This window comes from Manis javanica, chromosome 1, assembly GCF_040802235.1.
Source record: "Manis javanica isolate MJ-LG chromosome 1, MJ_LKY, whole genome shotgun sequence".
Lineage (NCBI taxonomy): Eukaryota > Metazoa > Chordata > Mammalia > Pholidota > Manidae > Manis > Manis javanica.
This window is the reverse complement of record NC_133156.1, coordinates 24,696,204-24,713,725: the sequence shown is the minus strand read 5'-3', so window position 1 is coordinate 24,713,725 and position 17,522 is coordinate 24,696,204. Positions and strand designations below refer to the sequence as shown.

The following is a 17,522-nucleotide window of genomic DNA, read 5'->3' as shown; positions in this document are numbered from 1 at the left end:
TGCTCCTGTATTGGGTGCATATATGTTTATAATGGTTATATCCTCTTGTTGGATTGAGCCATTTATCATTATTTAATGTCCTTCTTTATCTCTTGTTACTTTCTTTATTTTGAAGTCTATTTTGTCTCATACTAGTATTGCAACACCTGCTTTTTTCTCTCTGTTGTTTGCATGAAAAATCTTCCTCCATCCCTTGACTTTTAATCTGTGCATGTCTTTGGGTTTGAGGTGAGTCTCTTGTAAGCAGCATATAGATGGGTCTTGCTTTTTATCCATTCTATTACTCTGTGTCTTTTGATTGGTGCATTCAGTCCATTTACATTAGGGTGATTATTGAAAGATATGTACTTACTGCCATTGCAGGCTTTAGATTCGTGGTTACCAAAGGTTCAAGGTTAGCTTGTTTATTACCTTACTGTCTGACCTCACTCGCTTATTGAGCTGTTATAAACACAGTCTGGTGATTATTTCTTTCCCTTCCTTTTCCTCCTCGCCCATTCTTCATATGTTGGGTGTTTTGTTCTGTGTTATTTTTAGGAGTACTCCCATCTAGAGCAGTCCCTCTAAGATACCCTGTAGAGGTGGTTTGTGGGAGGCAAATTCCCTCAACTTTTGCTTGTCTGGGAATTGTTTAATCCCTCCTTCATATTTAAATGATAATCGTGCTGGATACAGTATCCTTGGTTCAAGGCCCTTCTGTTTCATTGCATTAAATATATCATGCCATTCTCTTCTGGCCTGAAAGGTTTCTGTTGAGAAGTCTGATGATAGCCTGATGGGTTTTCCTTTGTAGGTGACCTTTTTACTCTCTCTGGCTGCCTTTAATACTCTGTTCCTGTCCTTGATCTTTGCCATTTTAATTATTATGTGTCTTGGTGTTGTCATCTTTGGATCCCGTCTTTTGGAAGTTCTGTGTGCCTCCGTAGTCTGAGCAACTATTTCCTCCCCCAGTTTGGGGAAGTTCTCAGCAATTATTTCTTCAAAGACACTTTCTATCCCTTTTTCTCTCTCTTCTTCCTCTGGTACCCCTATAATGCAGATATTGTTCCTTTTGGATTGGTCACACAGTTCTCTTAATATTGTTTCCTTCCTGGAGATCCTTTTTTCTCTCTCTGCATCAGCTTCTATGTGTTCCTGTTCTCTGGTTTCTATTCCATCAATGGCCTCTTGCAACTTATCCATTCTGCTTATAAATCCTTCCAGAGTTTGCATCACTTTGGTAATCTCCCTCTGGACATCTGTAATCTCCCTTCGGACTTCATCCCTTAGCTCTTGCATATTTCTCTGCAGCTCTGTCAGCATGTTTATGATTTTTATTTTGAATTCTTTTTCAGGGAGTCTTGTTAGGTCTGCCTCTGCAGATCCTTTCTCAGGTGTTACTATCTTGGACTGGACCAGAAGTTTTTGCCTTTTCAGTGTGATAGCAATGGCTGTAGGCAGGTTGCGGGTGTGTCAGCTGGGAGAAGAAAGTCCTTTCCTGCTTGCTGGATGCCTTGCCCTTCTCCGCTGCCTGTGACGGTTACCTGCACTCCTGGAACAGCCACCGGGTTAATCCCCTAAGCTGCTGTGGGCGGGGTGTCCGTCAGAGCAGTGTGGGGCCCTGCAGGGAGTGGCAGGCACTCCAGGTGCGCTCCTCCGTGCTAGTGGCGGCCCTGCCAGTCAGCTGTGTGACAGCATCAGCTTTGGGTCTGGCCCTGGTGGCTGTGTGCTGGGCTAGGATTCTGGTCAGCTGCTGGGAGCACACCTGCTCCCTCTGGCTCTGCTGCAGGTGCGCGTGGGGCTCTTCCACGCAGGCTTCTACCGGGCTCTGGCTTCACTGCTGCCAGTGCGCGCGAGCCGTGCCCGGGCTGTTCGGTCGTGCCGCTGCGGGCTAGCAAAAGCCTCTCCTGTGGCACACGGATCTGCTCTCAGTTCCTTCCAGCGTTGCTGTCCCTGGTGCGTGCTGCCACTCTCCTGCCACTGGGCCTGTGTTTTGGGGTCCACGCCAGTTGGAGGAATGACTGGCAGGCTGCTTATTGCGGTGAGGGGCTTCAGAGCTGCTCTGCCTCCGTTTAGGGCTCCTATGTTTCCCCAGTATTCCCAGCTGCCGGAACAAACTCGTCCAGCTATGGGGTCCCTGTCTCTTTAAGACTTGCACAAAGCACTCGCTTTTCTTTTGTCTCAGAGACGCCGGTTGCGGGGACCTGCCCCCAGGTTTTTCTTTTCCGCTTCTCTAATATCCAGCACACCGTGCACCTTGTGTCTGTGTTCCGGGTGCAGATTTCTAGAGCTGGTTGTTTAGCAGTCCTGGGCTTTCACTCCCTCCCTGTTCCGACTCCTTTCTTCCTGCCAGGTTTTGGGTTGGGGGAGCGTTTGGGTCCCGCCTGGCGGCGGCTTGTATCTTACCCCCTTTGTGTGATGCGGAGTTCTCGCAGATGTAGATGAATCCTGGCTGTTGTACTGCATCCACTGGTGTCTCTTTTAGGAATAGTTGTATTTATTGTATTTTTATAAATATATATGTTTTGGGGAGGAGGGACTCATGCCGCCATCTTCCCGTGATGTAGGATGCCTTTTTGTTCTGCTGATGGTGTCCTTTGCCATACAGAAGCTTTTTAGTTTGATGTAGTCTCACTTGTTCATTTTTACTTTTGTTTTCCTTGCCCAAGGAAATGTATCCAGAAAAGAATTGCTCATGCTAATGCTCAAGAGACTTTTGCCTATGTTTTCTTCTGAGAGCCTTATGATTTCATATCTTACATTGAGGTCTCCAATCCATTTTGAGTTTACTTTTGTGAATGGAGTTGCACAGTTTCATTCTCTTGCATGTAGCTGTCCAGTTTTCACAACACCAATTACTTGAAGAGACTGTCATTTCCCTAGTGTATATTCATGGTTCCTTATCATATATTAATTGGCCATATATGCAAGGGTTTATTTCTGGGATTTTTATTCTGTTCCACTGATCTGTGGGTCTGTTCTTGTGTCAGTATGATACTTTTTTGATTACTGTAACTTTGTAGTATAGCTTGGTGTCAGAGAGCATAATCCCCCAGCTTTGTTTTTCTCAGGATTGCTTTGGCTATTTGGAGTTCTTTGTGGTTCCATATGAACTTTAGACGGTTTTAGTTTGTTGCTGGTGTTTTTTAGGGATTGCATTGTATGTGTAGATTGCTTTGGGCAGGATGGCCATTTTGACAATATTAATTCTTTCTACCCATGAACATGGGATAGATTTCCATTTATTGGTGTCTTCTTTAATTTCTCTCATAAGTATCTTGTAATTTTCAGAGTATAGATGTCTTTCACCTTCTTGAGTAGTTTTATTTTTAGATATTTTATTCTTTTTCATGCAATTGTAAACGGAGTTGTTTTCCTGACTTCTCTTTCTGCTAGTTCGTTGTTAGTATATAGGAATGTGACAGATTTCTGTGTACTGATTTTGTATCATGTAACACTGCTGAATCCAATTATTCTAATAGTTTTTTGGTGGAGTCTTTATGGTTTTATATATATTATCATGTCATCTGCAAACAGTGACAGTTTTACTTCTTCCTTACAATTTGGATACCTTTTATCTATCTTGTCTGATTGCTATGTCTCTTACATTGTGAGTACTTATATTGTGAATACTTCCAGTACTATGTTGAATAAAAGTGGTGAGAGTTTTTGTCATCCTTGTCTTGTTCTTGATCTTAAAGGAGCTTTTCTTCATCGAGTTCGATGTTATCTGTGGGTTTGTTGTATATGGACTTTTTTATGTTGAGGTATGTTCCCTCTGTACCCATTTTTTTGAGAGTTTTTGTCATGAATGGATGTTGTTTTGTTAAATGCTTTCTTAGCGTCTATTGAGATGATCATACAGTTTTTATCTTTCCTTTTGTTTATGTGGAGTATCACAATATTTACAAATATTGTGGCATCCCTGCAATAAATCTCAACTTGGTCATGATGCATGATGTTTGATGTATTTTTGAATTTGATTTGCTAATATTCAGGATATTTGCATCTATGTTCATCAAGGATATTGGTCTAAAATTTTCTTTGTTTGTAGTGTCTTTGGTTTTGGTATTAGAGTTAAGCTGGCCTCATAGAATGACTTGGGAAGTATTCTGTCTTATACCTTTTGCAATGCTTTAAGAAGGATGGGTATGAGCTCTTCTTTAAATGTTTGGTAGAATTCAACTGTGAAGTCATCTGAGCCTGGACTTTTGTTTGGTGGGGATGTTTTGATTACTAGTTTATTTTTTTAATGGTTATTGGTCTGTTTAGATTTTCTGTTTCATCCTGGGTCAGTCTTGGAAGGTCATACTTTTCTAGGACTTTTCCATTTCTTTCAGGTTTTACAATTTATTGTCATATAATTTTTCATAGAGTCCTCTAATAATTATTTGTATTTCTGTGTTGTCAGTTATAATTTCTTTTTCATTTCTGATATTTTTTTTGTTTTCTCTTTTTATCTTGATAAGTCTGGCTAGGGTGTCTTTCTGCATTGTTTATTTTCTCAATGAATCAACTCTTGGTTTCATTGATTTTTCTTTCTATTGTTTTACTCTACTTATTTCTGCTCTGACCTTTATAATGTCCCTCCTACTACTAACTTTGGGTTTCATTTGTTCTTTTTCTAGTTACTTTTGTTATGAGTTTAGACTGTTTACTTGGAATTTTCTTGTTTTTTGAGGTAGGCTGGTATTGTTAATTACTTCCCTCTTAGAACCGCTTTTGTTCCATCCCACATATTTTGAACTGTTGTGTTTCTGTTTTCATTTGTCTCCATGTATTGTTTGATTTCCTCTTTGATTTGTTCATTGCTCCATTGATGAGTAGAAGTGTGTTGTTTAGCCTCCATGTCTTTGTGGGGTTTTGTTGGTGTTCTTGTAATTGATTTCTAGTTTCATAGCATTGTGATCTGAAGAGGTGTTTGATACAGTTTCAGTTTTTTAAGTTTATTGAGTCTCTTTTTGTGTCCTAATATGTGATGCATTCTGGAGAATGTTCCATGAGCACTTGAGAAAAATGTGTATCCTGATGCTTTTAAATGGAACATTCTGTGTATATCTGTTAAGTCCATCTGATGTGTCATTCAGTGCCTCTGCTTACCTATTCTGTCTGGATGATCTGTCCATTGATTTAAGGGGTGTTAAATCCCCTAATGAGATTGTATTTCTGCCTGTTTACCCCTTTAGTTCTGTTAGTATTTGTTTTCAATATTTAGGTGCTCCTTTATTAGGTGCATAGATATTTACAATTGTTATATCCTCTTTGTGTACTGATGCCTTTATCTTTATGTTATATTCTTTTTTGTCTGTTGTTATTTCTTTGTTTTGAAGTCTGTCTTGTCTAATATAAGTACTGTTAATCCTGCTTTTTTCTCCCTTTTATTTGTACCTAATATCTTTTTCCATCCATTTCTTTTCAGTCTGTGCATGTTGTTAGGTCTAAAATGAGTCTCTGGTCAGTATTGAATAGTTGGGTCTTGTTTCTTTATCCATTCTGCCACTGTCTGTCTTTTGATTGGTATGTTGAGTCCATTTACATTTAAGGTAATTATTGATAGGTATGTACTTATTGCCATTTTATTAATTGTTTTCTGGTTGTTTTTGTAGTTCCTCTCTGTTTCTTTCTTCCTCTCTTATACCATTCTCTTTGATTGTTTTCTTCAGTGTTATGCTTGGATTTCTCTTTTTGTTTCTTCTTTCTTTTGTGTGTTTGTATTATGGGCTTTAGGTTTGTGGTTACTATAATATTCATAGTTTCCTAAGTGTATAATAGTCTATAGTAAGTTGATGGTCTAACACATCTAAAAGTACTACTTTTTTATTCTTCTTCCTCCATACTTTATGTATGTGATGACATAATTTACATGTTTTGTGTATCCTGTGACTGATTTTGTATATAGTTGATTTTACTGCTTTTTCTAAAACTTCATACTTGCTTAGTAAGTAATTGGTTTACTGCATTTACTGTATGTTTATTTTCACTGATGAATATATTTGGGCTTAAGGACATTTGTCTACAGAAGACCCTTTAGCATATACTATGAGGCCATGTTAGGGGTGTGAATTCTTTTACCTTTTGTTTATCTGGGAAACTTTTAATCTCTCCTTCAGTTCTGAATGATAACCTTGCTGGGTAGAGGATTCTTGGTTGTAGGTTCTTCCCTTACAATACATTAAATAGTTCATGCTACTCCCTTCTGGCCTGTAAAGTTTCTGCAGAAAAATCTGCTGATAGCCTGTGGAGTTTCCCTTATAGGTAGCTGTCTGCCTCTCTCTTGCTGCTTTTAAGATTCTCTCTTTATCTTTAATCTTTGTCATATCTTAATGCTTTCCTGGGTTTCCTTTTGTTAGGGGCTCTATGTGCTTCCAGGAACCTGGGTGTCTATTTCATCCTGGATTGGGGATGTTTTCCACTGTTACTTCTTGTAAGAGACTTTCTACTCCTTTGTCTCTCACCTCTCCTGCTGGGACACCTATTATGTGAATATTGTTTTGTTTTGAGTTGTCACACAGCTATATTAGCATTTCCTCATTTTTAGAGATTGTTTTTTTCTCTCTGGTCCTCAGCTTCATTGTTTTCCTCTTCTCTAATATCCATCTCATTGATCATCTCCTGTACTTCCAGCAGTCTATTATTCATGCCTTCCATTATATTTTTCATTTCAGTTATTGCATTCTTCAGCTCTGAGTAGCTGTTTTTCAAATCTTGTAATTGTTGAAGTCTTCTCTGAGAGTGTCAGTACTTTTCTGTAGATCAGCAAGCATCTTTATGACAATTACTTTGACATCTTCAAGAAGATTGATAATCTCCATTTCATTTAGCCCTCTTTGTGGTGTCTTATCCTGTACTTTTGTTTGGACCATATTCCTCTGCCTCCTCATTTTGTCAGGGTTTCTGTGTTTCTTCCTTTGTATTAGATGGATCTGCTATGCTTCCTGGTCTAGAAAGTAATGGCTTTATGGAGAAGGTGTCCTGTGGTGCCCAGAAGCTCAAGACTCTTTGCTCTCACCCATGCCTTGTTCAACTTTGTGGTGGACCCCCAGTTGCTGTTGGTGGGCTGTGGGTGGGACCACCTTTCTGCCTATCTGCTGGCAGTAGCTGATCTCTGTCAGCAGAGGCTGATAGGTGCCTCTGTGGGCCCTTTGAGTGCTAAGAGGCACTTCTCCTTGGATCATTGTGGGAAGGCTTCCCTCTGCTTGCCAGGCAGCAATGGTGGTTGCTGTTGGGTTAGTGGGGTGGTGTGCAGGAGATTGTGACATGGGGCTGAGCTGCCAGCAAGGGAGATGGAGTGTTTGGAGCTGGCTCTGACAGGTGCCTCACCTATTGAGCTGAGAGAGGGCCAGGAAAGCTGGGGAGGCCTCCCTCTGCCTGCCAGGCAGCAAAGTCTAATGGCTGCTAGGCCAGGCTGGCCAAGCAGGCAGGTGGGTGTGCAGGGAAATACATAGGGGCTGAGCTGCCAGTGAAGGAGATAGAGCCTTTAGAGCTGGTTTCCCAGATCATTTGGGCTGAAGGAGGAATGAGGAAGCATCATCCATCCACCTGCCCTTTCTCCTCCAGAGAGAGCTCCCTCCGACCTCTGTCTGTCTGGTACACTTCCCACTGCTGGTTAATCTTTCAGACTGCTGCCTCTGTGTTGGGTCCCAGGAAGACTGAGGGAGCATTCCTGTCCTCCACAAGTGCCTGGAATCTCAGCCTCTCAGAGTGTTCCAATGTTCCCTGGTGGTGAGCCCCACTAATCACCAAAACCCAGTGCAATGTGGACTCATGTTCTCTGGGGCCAGGTGTGCAGAGCTCCTGAGTGCTTGCTTGTCCCCTCTTCCTCCTGTTTGTGGGCTGGGGGAAGGGTTTCGGTCCTGACCAATCCTGGCCCTGCCACTTTACCCTTCTCTGTGTAGTCTTCTCTTCACCAGGTGTAGGTGGCCTGATCTGCATGCAGTCTTCAGGTCATTTTCAGGGTTAGTTGTGTTTGCTGGAGGTGCTTCCTTGGTGGGCCTGTGGGAAGTTTCCACTTTGCCTTCCTACTCCCTGTTTTCCATCCAATATCAAATTATGTATGTTTTTAAAAAGTAGCTTATGTATTTAACACCAGATATTATTTAAATGAATAGTCTTCCAGCCTGAAGTTATTTGTAGTCATTTCTCTCTCTGATTGTGTGTGTATTCCTTAAATTGGAGGTGCATAGTTGTAGGGAAGGCCCCCCCACTTTCTCTAGTGTTCTGAGGACAGCTGTCTGCTGCTTCACCCCAAATACATCTGGCCTTGTATGGAGCCAGATATGTCTGACCTTGAGAAACCTGAAAACACAGCATGTTGTAACCGTGAAGGAGCTAGATAAGGGCCCTGAAGGCCAGGCACCTGGCCATGAAGGCCACATGCATACACGTCTTCAGTACTTCTGTAACCATGACTTAGCACTGTAGCATATAAGAGGTACAGCTTTATGCAGAATAAAGTGGTCTCTTTGAGCACCCTCCATGACAACTCCCACTGCCACCTTTGCTCTTTGCGTTGCTCCAAAACCTCAAATGCAACCCCTGGACTCCAACAATAGTATAGGGCTTTCTAATAGTATGCTGATCCTCAAACCTTAGCATGTATCAGAATCGGCTGGAGGTCTTCTTTTTTTAAAAATTGTTATGAATGTATTATTGATGCACACTCTTATGAAGGTTTCACATAAAAAAACAATGTGGTTACTACATTTACCCATATTATCAAGCCCCCCACCCATACCCCAACGTAGTCACTGTCCGTCAGTGTAGTAAGATGCCACAGATTCACTATTTGCCTTCTCTGTGCTACACTGTTTTCCCCATGATCCCCCACACCATGGGTACTAAACATAATGCCCCTCCATCCCCTTCTCCCCCCCTCCCCACACCGCCTTCCACCACACCCCTCCTCCCTTTGGTAACCGCACTAGTCCCTTATTGGAGCCTCTGAGTCTGCTGCTATTTGTTTCCTTCAGTTTTTGCTTCATTGTTATACTCCACAAATGAGGGAAATCACTTGGCACTTGTCTTTCTCTGCCTGGCTTATTTTGCTGAACATAATATACTTGGAGGTCTTCTTAAAACACATTTTTGGGCTATTATTTCTTCAAAGACACCTTCTATCCCTTTTTCTCTCTCTTCTTCTTCTGGTACCCCTATAATGCGGGTATTGTTCCTTTTGGATTGGTCACACAGTTCTCTTAATATTGTTTCATTCCTTGAGATCCTTTTATCTCTCTCTGCATCAGCTTCTATGCGTTCCTGTTCTCTGGTTTCTGTTCCATCAATGGCCTCTTGCATCTTATCCATTCTGCTAATAAATCCTTCCAGAGATTTTTTCATTTATGTAGTCTCCTTCTGGACATCATCCCTTACCTCTTGCATATTTCTCTGCAGCTCCATCAGCATGGTTATGAGCTTTATTTTTAATTATTTTTCAGGGAGATTGGTTAGGTCTATCTGCTTCTCAGGATTTGCCTCTGTGATCTTGGTCTGTATCAAATTCTTCTGCCTTTTCACGGCGATAGAGGTATTTGTGGGGAGTTGGCACGTGTGTTGGCTAACAGAAAGTCCCTTCTTGCTGGTTTGTGGCCTTCCTCTCCTGGGAGAACAGCGACCCCTAGTGGCATGTGCTGGGTAGCTGTGAGCAGCCAGGGTATCTAATTCTTGCCAAGCTGCTGTGGAGCTCTGCAGTTGCTGTGGTCGTGGCCAGACTCAGGCTGCTTCTCCAATATGGCGGAGCTGCGTCCAAGGGGGAACGGGCGGGCAGCTGTTTATCGTCATGAGGGGCCTCCGAGCTGCGCTACCTCCCAGGGGGTTAGGGCACCCAGAGTTCCCTGGGATTCCCAGCTGCTGGGCTAAGTTTCCCGGGACGCTTCTGTCCAGCTGTGGGGGTCCCTGTCCCTTTAAGACTTTCAAAAAGCACTCGCTTTTCTTTGTCCTGGGTGCGCCAGCTGCGGGAACCCACTCACACATCTTACTGTCCTGTTTCCCTAGTATCCAGCACACCACGCACTGTGTGTCTGTGCGCTCTGGTGCGGATGGCTGGGGCTGGGTGTTTAGCAGTGCTGGGCTCCCTCTCCCTCCCTGCTCCGACTCCTCTCCTCCCACCGGGAGCTGGGATGAGGGGCGCTCGGGTCCCGCCAGGCCGCTGCTTGTATCTTACCCCCTTCGCAAGGCGCTGGGTTCTCGCAGGTCTGGATGTAGTCTGGCTGTTGTCCTGTGTCTTCTGGTCTCTCTTTTAGGAATAGTTGTATTTGTTGTATTTTCAAAAATGTATGTTGTTTTGGGGAAGATTTCTGCTGCTCTACTCATGCCACCATCTTGGTTCTCCCCTCTTGATTTATGTTTTTTCTTCATCATTGTTATGATTAATGTTTGATAAAAATGTTTCTTAGCTGCTCTTCTAAATGGTTTTATTGTACTTTCTGTATTTCTTTTTTTCAAATTTTCCTACAGATGAAATAACGATAATTGACATATAGACATTAGAAACTCATATAAATATCTAGTAGGGAATTAGGACAGCTTACTAACTGAGAGAATGTTTTATTTCTATGGAGAAAACTGTGTAGCTTTATTAGGTTTCTTCACATTGTTGTATACCAGGAAAGGAATAGCTTAACTGCCTTTATATCCAACATAATATACTGTAAACCTAGTTCTTCAAATTATGACCTACCCTTATTTCTGCCTCCCAACATATACTCCATATGCCGTCAGAATTATCTACCCTCCCCACCCCCAACCAAACAGAAGAAAGCAACAACCTAGTTTGTTTTCTGCCAGGTCACTCCTTCATAACCTGATATTTGCTGAGCAGGATATATGTTGATTTAGTAATTGTTGCTGTGAAAGTGCCTATATCTTTTTAACCTGCCAGTTAGAAAAAACTAAGTGTGTTTTCCCATCAGGTTAATACAGCAGTCTCTAAATTAGTTTATGTGAAGATCTTGCACAGAGGTTTGACTTCCCGGTAGTGACACCTGTTACATTATTCACGCATGAAAACATGCATGCACAAAATTCCCTTATCTGCTAAGGAGATAAGGTTGTTAGGTGCATTATCAGCTTTTCCCCCTCCCTGATTTGGTATTTTGCTCAATCCTTCCCTGAAATCAATTGTTCTTGAGTATCAGTGCTTCAGTAGTCTTGTTGGCCTTTGCACAATCCTCTGACCTCCCACCTGCCTATATACACAAGTGTTACTCCTTCATTCAGAATGACCAGTCAGCATTGTCAGACGAGGCACTTCTGACTGTCATGCAAATCACTGGTATAATAATGACCAGGTCTTTTTGGTTCAGTCTGTTCAAGTTAGGCAGTGGTTTTGTATTTTTGTCAACAGTGTTATTAATATTTTAGGCTTATTTCTCAGTGATGGCTAAGTATTGTTGAATTAAAACATAGCTTTAAATTTCTTAGGGTTTAATTTTTTTTAATTGTTGCCTTCGTGTTAGGTTTTATTCTGTAGAGGCAAAACCAGAACATCTAGATCGGAAAATGCATTCCAACTAAATTATATTGGCTGTGGTTTTAGGATGCTTTCGTTTGTGATAATGAGGTTGAGAAAATAATTGGCTTATAAAATTGACATTTAAAATTCATGAATGTCCCAAATTATTTGGGGATTAGAAATATAGATGGAGTCTAAAAATGTTCATTGGTAGTGCTGGCTACTTAAAATCTATGTGTATAAAAAGTAAGAAAATAATTCACAACCATGTGCAAATTAATTTTTTCAAATTAGAAACTAAACTGTGACAGCATAATCTTAACCTTTTTGCATTTTATTTATATAGTTTTTTTAATTTTTAGTTTCAGTCTGCTGGGGGCCAACAAGAAGATAAAGAGAAAACGGTAAGACTAGAAAAATCCAATGTGTCGATGTTTGTCTGGGTGCAACATACTGCAGATTTTCCTGTGAGCCAGCTTTTGTCCCTTGTGAATAATCATTTTATACATTTCTTACTGAATATAGCTTTTGGCATATAATACAGTTATCTTTGAGAGTGATGGCCTCCTGTTCTTGAGGATTACCATGTTGAGAAAGGAAGAGGGATAAAAATCCCTTGTTCTCTTCCTACCCCTTTCCTCCCCTCACCTCATTTGCTCTGTTAGATGGAGAGACATAACGAACCACTGTGAAAAGGACAGTGATAGTGTGGGAAAGTAGATATGGCAGTTTTTCCAAGGCTGACATAAATTTATTTGGGGAGGGTGGATTAATATGGACCTGTTACTGAAATAATTTTTCCTCCCTTGTTCTTAGGAAGTTATCCTTAGCTGTTTGCTTAGCATTACTGACCAGGTACTACTTCCATCTCTTTCGTTGATGGACTGCAATGCTTGTATTTCTGAGGAACTATGGGGAATGTTTAAAACATTTCCATATCAGCATAGGTAAATACAAAATATATTTTAACTACTATTCTAGTGCATTAACCTCTAAGTGTTTAACTTTTCCTAATTCTTCATCTCATCATTTTTTAAGATATCATCTGTATGGCCAATGGAAGAATGAAACTTATAACAATCATCCAGTTTTAGTAAAAGTTAAAGCTCAAACAATAGACAAAGCCAAATATATCATGAAGTAAGTCTTAATTTGTTTTTCTTCATATTAATCTAAAGTATATCTGAATCTATTTTACTTCCTTTCAGTCAGTTTGTGTGTGAGCCTTAATTCTGAGGGAGCCCAGGAGTATTTGCTAATGGTATAACTGATTGTATGGATACTGCAGGTAAAATGACTATCAATTTTTGTGGTATTTTGATTACCAAGATTTTGTAGTTGTCATGTTTGCGTAGTTATAAAATCTAATAAAAATCCTCTTTAATGCATCATAGGATGAGTTTTTTTAAAGGACAGCATACTGTGGCCATTGCTCAGTTTACAAAATACATTTAGTGGTTGGTACAAGATAGTCAAGGTTCTACAAATTTCCTCTGCTAAAGTTATAGTGATTTCCTTTTTTTGGAAGATCTAATGGAATTATGTAGAACTGTTTCCACAGGGAGTCAACTTTTGAAAGTTTTCTATTTTTTTTCATCTGTGTGCTTTTTTTTCATGTCATTAAAAACTTACTAGTGATTTTATTCTACTTCCTGGTAAACTGAGAAGTTTAATCGAAAAATTATATACTTCAGATTATTTTGGTTTAAGATACTAAACACACTGCTGTATTCCCAGTGTTTTCATCAAGGCTGTTTATTGTCTTTTCTTTCACATTTGTGGTATGGCTATTCTCATTAAAAGTAGTGCATGCTGTAACAGTATGCAGTGATACTATCTTTACCCAATTGCATTGTCTTTGGTCACAGTCTGTGGGGGAAACATGTATGCACAGTCATAGTCTGGTTTAATAGGTGCTGTTGTACAGTATGTATAGACTTAGAGGAAAGAAAAAAGAGTGAATCATCTGATCCTGTGGAAATGGGGAGAGCATGAAAGGAGATGATATATTAGAACTGATCCTTCTGAAAGAGTTCCAATCTTAGGAATTTCTCAAATAGAGGTTCTATCTTAACAACAGCAGCTAATATTTATGGAGCCATTACTATATGTGCCAGGCATTGAATTAAGTGCTTTATATGGATTACTTAGTAATATATCTAATAATATTAAATCTCTTAAATTTGTCTTTTTCATTCCTCGCCATTAACTTAGTAATTTTATTTGGAGTATTACAGCACATTGTATTACTCTCTTTGTTCAAACCCTGCAGGTTATATGTCAGACTTTGTGGCATGGTGTTGTAAAGGAACCTCCATGACCTGTCCCTTCCTATTTCCAACCTCATTTCCCACCAGTTCTGCCTCCAGTTATAGTGAGGCCCACTTATGTTTCCCTGAAATGTGCTATTGATCTCCTTTTCATTTGCATATATTTTTTGTTTCTTGTGTACAGATTTTCCCTTACCTCTGTTTCCTTTCTCCATTTTGGTGACCTCATCCTCAGAGGGTGGGCCTCCAGTGGCACCTCCTCTGTGAAGCCCCTCTGTTTGCACAAACCACCAAGCACAGTTGATTCTTAATTTGTGCCACCACTGTCCCAAATGCATATAGTGGTATCATACCCCTTGATATATTATGATTACTTTTCTTTTTTTAAATCTTCTAATTGTTTGAATAGTTTATCCATTCACATTGGTTTGATTTTCAGTAAGTATAAACAGGTAGACAGTAAAATGTCTCTCAGCCTATTGCCTGTCCACTTAGTTCTCTCAAGGAAAAAAAAGTAGTCACTGTTTATTTTCTTACTGATCCTTCCAGAAATTTTTATTTATGTGAAAGTGAATACAAATATATTATTCCCCCTTTTATAGTATTGACAGCACACAGTAAGTACTGTTCTATAATTTGCTATATTTAAGAATATAATAATTTTTAAATGGTTTTAAATCTGTCTCCCCAGCTGGACTGAAGTTAAGAGAGGATCTATTATTCGTCCTTGTATCCCTAATGCTTAGCACTTTGCTTCTCATAGAAGACATTAATATGAATGAATGAAGGGACTGACTAATTAATTAACTAAAATATTTATCATAGAAGAATATGTGCAGAATTCTTTAATACTCTTGAATTTTTGTTGCATTTTTAAGCTGTAACTGTTTCACCAGGCTTGAACAATGTGATTTTAGTATTGATTGAACCTTATGTTGAGAATAGAATGTATTAATGTATTACTTCTAGAATTTTATAAGTTTTTGATTACTCTTTAAGACATGAATTTGCTGTAGGGAATCCAGTAATTCATTCCATAAATTCTCATTGATTGTGTTCCATATACCAGACACCATGATAGATTGAGGAGAGGACATAATCAAGAAAGTATTCCTTTTATTTTTGTTCCCCACCCCCCCCAGGGTGGTAGAGGTAGAAAGGAATGTGATAAAAAAAAGTATGGAGAGCGAAGGTTAGCTTTTTCAGGTAGTGAGGCCACCTGAAATAGTAGGGTTAAAAGTAAGGACAGGTGGTATTAAGTTTGAAGGTAGAACAGAGAGTATCGCCAAAGTTTAAAACTTGATGGGTCTCTCTTTACCATGGCAAAAAAGAAACTGGGCCATGGAGAATGGGAAAGAGAAGCACTTGATGAAATAATTTTGATTGATGGGTCAGTATTGTCATAAGAAACTTCTTAAGGTATATCAAGTTTGCCACTTCCAGAATGGTCACATTCCTTGAACTATCAACTGAATTGATTATTCGCTTCATTATATTTTCCATCTAGAAAGCTTCTTGTCACGTGTATGCTTTTTAAGTTTCTAGATTTATTATGTAATAATCTCACCAGAAGAGTTGAAGGTGCTGTATAATAATTGTTTTGAATTCTAAGTACTTCATAGGTATGAATTTCCAGAATGTTAGTAAAAGAATACTGAACAGAGGAAAAATAAAACAGGAAGAAAAGGAGTAAAATTTATTTTTCAAAAGTTGTTTACTTTGAATATAAATACCAGAGAATTTCCTGTATCAAGGAGTGCAGCTTTAGCTATTACTCTTTTGGGGTCACTGAGACAGATGGCACAAGGTAATTCATTGCATTATACCAAATTTGATATCTTAATCCCTAAGGTGATAAATGAGCCTTTCTAAATCTAAAGTAATGATTCTCTATAAGAAGAGTTGTATGTACTTGTAGGGCACATTAAGAGTTTTAATGCTTATTATTATTATTATATAAGGAAGTATATACATTATAAATATTAAGCATTAGCACAAAATCTTAATATCCCCTGGGAGAATGCCTAATTAAAATAGCTCAAGTCCTGCAGTGAAGTATGTGATGAATGTGGTTGTTTACATGGATTCATTTTGGATACTTGGGAAAGAATTTTTTTTTCATGATTTAACAAAGTTATCAACATTATAGGGAAAATTATGTACGATGATCCCTGCCACCTTTTTCTCCCCTCGTAGGCGTCTAACCAAGGAAAATGTGAAGCCTTCTGGAAGACAAATTGGAAAGTTGAGCCACAGCAATCCAACCATTTTGTTTGATTATGTACGTTTTGAGGTTAACATTATTTTAAGGGACTTTTCTGTTTGTTATCTTTTAATCAGCACAGGTGTAAATGAAATAATGTAGTTTTTAAAATGTGTGGTAGTCTTGGGGTGGAACCTTTAGCAAATGGTTATTTCAGAAACGAAACAATATACAATATATTTAATACATTGATATATTTTTCTATAACAGTGCTACTGTTTTAAACACTCTATCAGTCATTTTGATTTATTGAAACATACTAAAGAGATGGATTAATTGTTGATTTAGTTATTAGAAACATCTGAATAACATTTCATAGTGATTCAGATATAACACTTTCATATTTAGAGATCTCTAAAACATTTAGCATGAAAGTATCCTCTGTAATTCCAAAATTCAAGTTTAGATGCCCTGGAATTATTTCTTAATTGGAAAATACAGCCTAACAAAGTATTTTCAAATGGTAGAATAGTAGGTTGTATATAAATACAAAATGGAAGGAAACAAATTTTAAGTATTATTTCTTTTGAAAAATAAAAAGTGTAGCCATTATTTAGATAGCACCAAGTTCCCTTTAATTAGTTAACGCGATCTATTCTTTGTTGCTGTCTTCCAGATCTTGTCACAAATACAAAAGTATGATAACTTAATAACACCTGTAGTAGATTCATTGAAATATCTCACTTCGTTGAATTATGATGTCTTGGCCTGTATCCTTTTGAGTGAAGTGATGCATACATTTCATGTTTCATAGGTGTTAATGGTGAACATTTTATTTTCATTCTGAGTTCCTTTAGAAACCATTTGCATATGATTCTGTTGGCTGATCTGAAGGTTGGCCAGTTGTGAGTGAGTGAGTGAGTGGGTGAGTGAATGAGTGAGTGAGTGAGTGAGTGAGTGAGTGAATGAGTGGGTGAGTGAGTGCATTATATAGAGAGACACAGTGTTAAGTTTACTATAAACATCTTGAAATAGGTGGCATCTGCCTTGCTTGCTGAGAGATGGAAAAGAAGCTCAAAAAGAAAAGTTGGTACTACAGTGTGTGTATTTTTAAATAATTCATAATAACTTGAAGCTTAGTTTTTCCCAAGATGCAGCATTTGTTGTTGTTTTAAGAGTCTTTGTTAGAGAAATAGTGACTAAAAATTATTTCTTAATGTATGAAAGATTGTATCATTGAAGCTCTAGCTAATCCAGAAAAGGAGAAAATGAAACACGATGATGCAACCATCTCAAGCTGGCTTCATAGTAAGTATTTTTATTTTTCCGAGGATGAAATTTTCATCTGTCGTGACTACCCATTCGATGTATTCTATTACCTGTACTAAGGACCTACTTGTCAAGAGCTCTTTAGAACATCTAGCCGCTTGATTTCTACTGAATGTCCAAGTCCTTGGCTGTGTAAGGAGGTTTATATGTTATGTACTTCCCAACTCAAGAGACCGGTATTGGCTGTGGTAGTATTTGGATAAGCATTGGTAGGGGGAGAAGAAAATTCCCTTCTGGTCTATTATTTTAGAGGAATTAATCTTAAAGGAATGATTATCTTTACCATTCTGAG

General features: G+C 39.0%; 1 protein-coding gene across 1 annotated transcript in view; it reads left to right on the top strand.

Annotated features, from left to right (window-relative positions):
- Window positions 1–17,522, top strand: part of LOC140843298 (THO complex subunit 2-like) — a 105,869-nt gene that overhangs the window by 62,616 nt on the left and 25,731 nt on the right. Inside the window, 6 exon segments of the mRNA XM_073212279.1 lie at window positions 11,791–11,832; window positions 12,245–12,375; window positions 12,467–12,568; window positions 15,895–15,979; window positions 16,578–16,671; window positions 17,129–17,209. Coding sequence (XP_073068380.1) covers window positions 11,791–11,832; window positions 12,245–12,375; window positions 12,467–12,568; window positions 15,895–15,979; window positions 16,578–16,671; window positions 17,129–17,209 — 535 coding nt within the window.